The sequence below is a fragment of the Rhinolophus ferrumequinum genome, chromosome 9 (assembly GCF_004115265.2).
Source record: "Rhinolophus ferrumequinum isolate MPI-CBG mRhiFer1 chromosome 9, mRhiFer1_v1.p, whole genome shotgun sequence".
Taxonomy (NCBI): Eukaryota; Metazoa; Chordata; class Mammalia; order Chiroptera; family Rhinolophidae; genus Rhinolophus; species Rhinolophus ferrumequinum.
The window spans coordinates 410,072-418,183 of NC_046292.1; the positions used below are offsets into that span (position 1 = coordinate 410,072).

An 8,112-nucleotide genomic window follows, 5' to 3' on the forward strand; every position below is an offset into this window, starting at 1 on the left:
GGCCCTGGCCACCTGCCCACCGTGGGCTCCGAGGGGCTGGCCCGGCCCCTCCTTCCTCTCCTCGTTTCTCGTCTCCTCGTCTCTCATCTGTCTGTCGCTCTCTGCAGGGTCCTGGGCCTCGGTCTCTGGGTCTGGGTCTCCATCTCTGTCATCACAGCCCCCACAGCAGGTCTGGATAAGGAGGTAAGACCTGCCCCCCTTGCGGGCCAGGCGGGTTGGGGGACTGGCTGGTGTTGAAGGACCGTCAGGAGAGCCCCTGGATGCAGTGAGTTCCCAGGCTGAGAGGGTGTGGCTGGGTGCTGGCCACCCCCTCATCACCCCCACTGAGTGCCCGGTGCGGGGGCTGTAAACAGGTGGTCAGCACATACTGGTGCCTACAGCCAAGCCAAGCTTGCACTCTGGACAGTGGCCCACACAGGACCCTGTAATGGGAAGTGGGGGGCAGGGACCCATTCATGTGCACCTCCTGTCCCCACCTCCTCAACAGGGACCCCAGCACAGTGCCCACGCCCCCCCTCGCAGGCTGCCGAACATCCCCACTCAGGCCAGGCTGGCGCCTGCAGTTGCTGTGAAACCAAGTCCCACCTAGACTCCCCCAGCCCCTGACGCCACTCTGGGGGAACAGGGAGAGAGGTGGGGACGGGTCAGCGGCCAAGCCTGCCACTGCACAGACCAGCGCCTGCCCGGCACCAGGGCTCTCCTGCCTCATTACCCAGCAGGCTGCAGGGAGGGTCTCTCCTGTGGCCCCCCAGCCAGTCAGGGTCCGCAGGGGGGTGGGGCTGAGTAATGGCCCTCAGGCTCCAGCCTCCACCTGCCCCATCTCCCACTCCGGCCCCCTGAGCCTGCAGCCCCTAGCCCCTATCTTCCCCCCACCCTGCCCCCTATTTACAGGATAAGGACACCCTTCTCTGCTCAGCCTTGGAACCCAGGTCTCCAGGTACCTGCTGTGGAGCTAGCCGCACCCCCACCCCGGGGCCTCTGTGGAGAGGTCAGGGGCCGGCCTCATGCTCCAGGTCCAGGCGGGGCTGCCTGCCCAGGACCCAGGTGCCAACCAGAGATGGTATCTCGGCAGCTCTGCAGAGGCCCAGATGCCCCAGGACCAATTTACATTCTTTGGTCTGGGTTTGCCAGAGCCATGATGGGGTGGGGGCAGTGTCTCCAAGTCCACAGGACCTGCGGGCAGGGCCTTGGCTTCCCCACCTGGGACAGTTCTGATCCCATCTTGGGGTTGGCAGTTTGCATGTACCTGGGGTGGCAGCTGTCAAGGGGAAGGCAGTCAGAAGCTAGGTGCTCTGCCAGCCCGGGCCTGGACACCCTTCCCCCAGCCCTGTGCATGTGTGAGTCCTGTGCGTGGCCCTGCACCTGCCCCCACAGGACCCTATGAATCCGACTCGCACAGCACATGGTCTCCAGCCACCGTCCTGGTCACCGACCTCTGGGGCTTTGAGCAATGCAGGCTGAACGCATCTGGGCCCCGGGCCCTGCAGTGTGCACAGTCTGCTGCCCTCCAAGGCTGGACTGGCCCTGTGCAAGCAGAGGGGCGGTCCCAGGCCATGGGCCAGGCTGAGCGGGGGCCTGGATGGACATCTGCCCTGTCCTTAGGGTCAACATGGCTCCCAGCAGGGGCAGGGGCTGTGGGGACTGCATTGAAGCCGCAGAGGGCTCGGACCACTCCCCACCCCACCCCCACTCCACCCGAGGAGCGTGTCCTGAAGCCACATGTCCCCTTGTAGCCGCACGCCCAACCCCACCCCAACCCCTATCCCCATGACAACACAGTGAGCAGGTGACAGGGAGGGCTAGGGGCTTTATTGCTGTGACCACAGGTTTGGAGGAGGGCAGGTCCCCGAGGCCCTCAGAGGGTCTTCATCGTAGCTCCTCTCGGCCCCCTCGGTGCCCTCACGTGCCCAGGAGCAGGCCGGAGAAGCTGGAGCCGCTCTGGATGGTGAGGGCTGCCCCAGAGCCATTGTCCACGAAGACGGAGGCATACTGCCCAGCCTGCAGACACCCCACAGTGGAGTCACCACCCACAGGGCCCCGCCATCCGTGGGCAGTATGTGGAGTGATGAGCCCCACCAGGTGGCACATGCCCCAGGCCATGGGGGCCCTGGGTCCTGAGTGGACACATGACCAGTGACCATCCACTTGCTGGGCGGGCAGTGTCCACGCCGAAGCTGGGAGGCCCAGGCCCCCTCCCAACCCGTCCAGGCCCTCCGGCCTCACCTGCAGCTGTAGCAGCCCCTGCACGGACACCGTGAAGACCCTGCCACTGCCGTCCAGGTCGGAGATGGTCTCCAGGGACCTGGACACGGTGCCGAGGTTGAGGGCACAGAAGGTCCGTGGGCTTGGGCCCCACCCCAGTGCTCAGGGCAGTCCTGTTTGGGGGAGCCCCTCCCCTCTCTGTGAGCAGGACGGTCCATACTCAGACACCCAGCCCCAGCGCCAAGGGCAGCCCCCAGGAGGGCCCACTCACGTGTGGCGATGGCACAGGGACTCAATGCAGACAAGCAGCCGCACTGTGTCCCGGGCGCGTGGCCGGGACCTGCCCTGCAGTACCCTGCGGTCTGTAGGGACAAGGAGCTGCAGCAGCCTCGGGAAGGATGGAGCAGAAGCGGGGTGGGGCAGGGGGCTTCAGGCACAGTGCCCGAGACAGGCCCCATAGTGGCTGCGGGTTGGGGAGATGGGTGACAGGTCCCGTTCAGGCCCCCAGTGGAAACCAGGGCTGCAGCAGGAAGCACCTGGGGCCTGCAATGTCGGGGTTCACCTGGGAGGCCCAGCCCACCCCCACACGCACCCTGGCCTGGCCCCACTCACCCACGTGCAGGCTGGCTGAGAAGTGGAAGATGGCGGTCACTGGGGCTGTGAATCGGCCCGAAGCCAGGCTCAGGCCAGACCCCCGCAGGAAGGCGCCCTGGGCAGTGGGCTGGAGGGACGGCAGGTGAGCAATGGGCTGCAGGGCCTGGGGGAGGCACCTGTGACCAACAGCCCCCACCCCAAGCAGACGGGTAGGCAGGACAGAGGGCATGACCTGTGTGCCTGAGCCCACCTGGGCCTCTGGGCACAGGCCTCAGGGCCCAGGGGGTAGAAGAGGCCCTGAAGGCCCCCACAGTGGGGGGAGGCAATAATGCCGCCTGGTCACTGCGGTCCCCACCTTGTTGGAAGGTGGGGGTCTGGGCACACGGGACCCAGCCCTGAGCCGTGGTGGCCGCCCCCCCAGGCCCCCGCTGCATGTACGAGCTGGGTGCCCTCCGTGGTGGCTGTGGGCCTGCTCACCTGAGAGCCAACCCAGCAGGCTGCCCTCAGCAGTGCCCCAGAGACCCCGCCTCCCACACTCACTGCCTGGAAGCCCTGTAGCTCCACCAGTGTCTTCTTGTCCACTAGCACTGGGCCCTTCAGACGGCAGTGGAAGGCTTCAGCCACCAGCCGCCCACCTGTCCCCTCAGGCAGCAACGGGCTCTGCGGCCCTGAGAACCGACGCTCAGTGGCCTCTGTGGGGAAAAGGGTGGGGGCAGCAGCTTGCAGTCACCTGTAGGGCTTGGGGAGCCTTGAACCTCCAGGGGCAGTGGGGGCGGGCACCTCACCTCTCAGCACCTCCTGAAACTGCCGAAGCAGGGCCTCCTGGGTGACTTCCGCACCAGGGGGTCCTGGGGGGCCAGGAGGGCCTGGGGGCCCTGGGGGGCCGGAGAGGCCTCGCTGGAGAGGCAGGAGGGTGTGAGGATCCCAGCGGGAGCCACAGCCACCCCTGCCCTGGGCTGAGACCCCGGGCTCACCAACTTCTTGTCCCGGCCTCGGCACCTCTTCTTCACGGCCCCGTCATCCGGTCTCCGGACAAAGTTCAGCCATGTCATGTGGGCACCTGAGAACTCGGGTCCTGAGGCCTCGGGCGGCTGAAGGGCCAAGGGGCAGGGGCTAGTGTGCTGACCCGAGCCCCACTGGGGCCTCCCTGCTGCCCCCAAGGGAGAGCGGAGAAACTCAGGGCCCAGGGCACCATGGCAGTACTTGGGGCAGACACAAGGGAGGTGACAGCAGGCCACCCCTGGGGACTACAGACCAGAACCACAGGCAGGGCAACGGCTCGGGCTTTTTGGAAGCCAGGCCTGATGTCCAGATGCCTTGTTCTAGATGTCTGTTGGAGTGACCTGTCCCCTCCCACTGTGCAGTTCCCAAGAAGATAGGCACACCCATGTACACACAGGACCAGCCCCACGTGTCCCTCAGGGCTGGCCCCGGCTGAGGCGGGCGGTGGAGAGCATCTGTGGGAGTCCCGGAGCATTGGGCTAGGCTGGCAACAGGCAGGCACAGGTCCTGTGCTGTGCTGGCATCAGGTGTGCAAGCTGGCAGCCTCTGCACTCCAGCCAGCCCTGCTCCCCAGGCCACAGCCGGCCCGCCCCCTTGCTCTTGGAGGAAGGGCTGGGGCTGCAGAGCAGGGCTGCCTGAGAGCGTGCCCCCCGCCAGCCCTCCAAGCACCCCAGCTACGCACCAGGGAGGACCCGCCTGAGTCTGAGAAGGACATTCCTGCTTTTTAAGGGGATGTGGGCTGGAGAGGAAATCTGTGCTGGACTCGGACAGGAGCCCATAAGACGGGCAGGAGCACAGCAGATACTGGCCTGGCTGGGCCAGAGCCACTGGCCGCTCCCAGAGAGCCGCTGCAGCAGGATAAGCTGAGGAGTCCTGGCTCAAGGTCCAGCCCTCAACCCCAAACGCAGTGCGAGTGGAACCCCATGGCTGGCACAGCCCCCTTGCCAGAAAAGGCCAGGGCTGTTTCCCAGTGGATCAGGCAGGTGTCTGTCCTGGGGGGCTGGGATGGGTAGGTGAGCGGGGTGCCTCCCACCCCTGACCTGGGCCCTACCCAGGGAAGAAAGAGAAGCCAAGAATACGCAAAAGTCCCCTGATTTCTGACTGTTCCCCGAGCCACCACAGACCCTGGCTGCACCTGAGGGACCCAGGAGCTCCGGAGGCCCAGGTGCGTGGGTGGCGTCTGGGGGCAGGTGGAGGAGGAACAGGGGTGCTGACTTGTGGGGAGGGCCGTCCTGGGGCGTGTCACAGGGCCTGGGGCACCCCCACTGAGGCCTCAACCTGGACAGAGCTTCACCTGTCTGTCTCCAGAGGGGCAGGCCTGGGCAGGGTGGGCCAGGCAGGCAGGGCAGGAAACAGTCACCAAAGAGCCCTCCCTGGGCCACAGCCCACTCTTGACTGGCTGGCGGGGCCCAAGGACTCAGTATCCTCAGCCTGCCCATCTGGAAAATGGGGCCTCGGGCTCCAGTGGGCCGCGTGGGCTGAGAGCAGCCAGGCTGGCCGCCTGGGAGACGCCCTTGGGCTGCAGGAGGCCAGGATCAAAGGCATGAGGGCTGGTGACGGGAGAAGGGGGGGAACCTGCCCTGGCAACCTCCATTCTCCTCCCAATCCTGCAACCCCTGGGGTCAGCTCTAAGAGCCCTCAGAAGATTCTCAGCCAAAGAGGGCAGAGGTTTGAAACTGAGGCAAGTGTGTGTATGTGTGTGTGTGTGTGGGGGGGTGTGTCTCAGAGGACCCAGGGCAGGCTGCAGCCAGAGGGACTCCTAGGACAGAAGCACATCCCATGCCAGAGGCCATAGGGGCTGCTGGCCACACAGCAGGGGGTGACGGTGAGGACCTCCAGAAAGCACAGGATCCAAGCTACCTGCCTCTCCAACCGCCGGAGTGGGACTGCCACTCGGGTTCCCAACAGGGCAGCCACCCCTTCTAAATAAGCAATTACTGTTAATGGCAGCAGGTTGCTGGGGCGGGATGGACCTAAGGCTTCAAAGGGTTCAGTGTAACCGTGCTGCGAAGCCTCTCCCCTCCCCCAACTCCTCTCGGGGCAAGCGGGGGTAGCGGGGTGGGGGGGCAGGCGGTGTGTGTGTGGGGGGGGGGGGATCCTGTCTGCAGCGGATCCTGCCAAAACCCCCACCCCACCAAGATGGGAATGGTACCTGGAGAGCCCAGCAGGGCAGAGCCTGTGGGTGAGAGGACGACGCCCCATGAGTGCAAGCCCCCCCCACCCCGTGGGCCCCGTCCACGTACCTTGGGGGAGCCAGACAGGCCCTCGCTGTTGGCCACTGTGGCGTTGGGGGACTCGGTGCGCTGGCCCGGCTGCCGCGGCCTTTTGGGCTCCCGCCGGGCCCCGACGGCCCCGAGGAGCACGAGGTGCGGCCAGAGGAAGGCCACGGCCACAGCCCAGGCCCAGCGCATGGCGGCCGGCGGCTCCGACCTCCGCTGCGGCTCAGCCCTGCACGCAGGTGCGCCCGCGCGCGCTCATGGGGGCCGCGCAGCCGGCGCTCAGAGCCCCCGCGCAGAGGCACGGCCCCGGGGGACGACTGGCCGCTGCTGATGCATGTCTGCGCGGGACGAGCCAGGCGCAGCGGCTCGACAGGCAACACCACGGGCAGACGGCGCGAGAGACGCGCTCCTGTCCCCGCGGGTCGGGCCTGTGCCGGCCTCCCCTGGCGCGTGTACTGCCCTCGCCGACGGCGCCGCCGCCAAATAAACCCTCCCCTCCGCCCCGAAGCTGGCGGCCTCCAAGGGGGAGGGCTCACATGGTCGATCCGTCAGCCGGCTCTCAGGCTGGCCCGGGGGCGTGGACGGGGGCGGGCACCCCCACTGACCAGCGTCTCCGTACTCTTGCTAAGGAGCAAGTGGCTGCGGGCAGTGCTGCACCTCCCCAGGCCCTCCCACAGGCTTTGGAAACAACACCTCTTTCAGCCCAGCCCGCACCTCTTTCCAGGAGGACGACCCACCCTGGGAACCACTAACACGGATTGGCCCCGCCCCGCAGCCGAGCCCCGGCCCCTGCAGGGTGATGGCCCAGGAGCCCTCCGGGTGGGGATACTCCATCAGGGGCACACAGCCCATCAGCCCCTTCCTGTCACCTACCTCACTCAGGCTCTCCTGCACATCCCCCAGACCCCCTGACAAGTCCCCCTGCCCCAGGGTCCTGGTGGTGCCTGAAAGCCTGGCAGCTGACCCACTGGGCTCCCAGCTTTGTACTGACCTTGATGGTCCTGGGTACCACTCCTGCAGCCGGCAAGGGAGGGACTGGTTGACCTCTGAGCAAGGGCTGCCCCAGTCCTTCTGCCCCCTCTTCTGGGGGCACAGGGCCAACCCTTATTGCCTGAGGGGCTGCCCTCACCCAGCCAGGCCTCTTGGCTTCCTGTAGTCCTGAGCCAGCAGGGGGCTGGGAGTCCCTGGGCCAGTCCCCTGGGAGGTCAGTGCCTGTGCCCCAGGTGGCTGTGCTGGGCCAAAAGAGCTCTTTTCCCTCACAGCCCTCTGGCCCCAGGAGAGAGACCAAAATTTCTCCCTCCAGCTGGACCTGAGCAACAGTGGGCAGGCAGGTCCCCAGGGAGAGTTGAGGTCCTTCCTTAACTCCTTCCAGGCTGCAGGAAGTAGGATGGCTGGGGCCCGTTCACGTTGACAGGCCCTGCGGACTCAGTCCCTGCACGGTGGGCACCCAGGTGGGGCTCGGAACCTGAGCCTGGACCCCGGCTACCAGCTGTCCCTTGGCTGGTATGGACCAAGGCTAAGAATGGTCAGAGCCGTGGCTGGCCCCTAAAGCAGCCGCTGCTTACAGTGCAGCCTCGAGTAAGGTGGGGTGCAGTGGTCCCGGTGGACAGCACAGAAGAGCCCTGCTGACCCTCTTTAATGTCCAGACACCCCAGCCAGCACAAGACACCAGCCCAGGCTACGTCCATGGTCGGCTCCAGGCAGAGCTGAGCCAGAGGCAAGCTGGCGGGGCAGATGTGAAGAGCACCCACCCAGAGGCACTCGTCCTCCATCCTGGCTCAGGCGCAAGTGGTCATCTCCAGGGACAATGCGCCGGTTCTGGTGACCGACCACTGAGCTTGCTGTCGAAGCCTGGGTCGTGAGGAGGGCCACACTACAGGGGACCCCCTTTTTGCCCCGCCTGGCTGGAACCCTAGATGTGACCTGCGCCAAGCACCTGTTCAGGAAAGGCGGTCCAGACACTCCAAGGTGCCAGATCCCTCCTCAGAGGCTGGGCACCTACCTTTGTCACCTGCATTCTGGTGGCCCCGTCCTTCAAGGAAGCCTGAGAGTGTGCTAGTGGAGCCGCTGGCAATGCACCAGCTGTGACTGGCTG

General features: G+C 66.2%; 1 protein-coding gene across 2 annotated transcripts; it reads right to left on the bottom strand.

The window, feature by feature from the left end:
- Positions 1–1,789: 1,789 nt before the first annotated feature.
- C1QTNF12 (C1q and TNF related 12) lies at positions 1,790–6,661 on the bottom strand. 2 transcript variants are annotated; one of them, XM_033114874.1, is made up of 8 exons: positions 6,042–6,661; positions 3,771–3,887; positions 3,582–3,693; positions 3,337–3,488; positions 2,815–2,923; positions 2,474–2,665; positions 2,224–2,302; positions 1,790–1,998 (listed from the first exon to the last, which is right to left on the bottom strand). In XM_033114874.1, exons 1-8 carry the CDS (start codon positions 6,207–6,209, stop codon positions 1,809–1,811), a joined length of 1,119 nt encoding a protein of 372 aa, XP_032970765.1. In that variant the 5' UTR covers positions 6,210–6,661; the 3' UTR covers positions 1,790–1,808. The 2 variants fall into 2 exon arrangements, with proteins under 2 accessions (XP_032970765.1, XP_032970766.1); XM_033114875.1 differs by having other exon boundaries at positions 2,474–2,564; positions 6,042–6,657.
- Positions 6,662–8,112: the final 1,451 nt, after the last annotated feature.

What these genes read in the sequence shown, in the direction of transcription:
- C1QTNF12 (XM_033114874.1), bottom strand. Translation starts at nt 6,209, where the DNA reads ATGCGCTGGGCCTGGGCTGTGGCCGTGGCCTTCCTCTGGCCGCACCTC. An exon ending in GTTTCAGGAGGTGCTGAGAG is followed by an intron (nt 3,489 to 3,581) that starts GTGAGGTGCCCG and finishes TTTTCCCCACAG; the next exon opens with AGGCCACTGAGCGTCGGTTC. An exon ending in AGCTACAGGGCTTCCAGGCA is followed by an intron (nt 2,924 to 3,336) that starts GTGAGTGTGGGA and finishes CCGTCCCTCCAG; the next exon opens with CCCACTGCCCAGGGCGCCTT.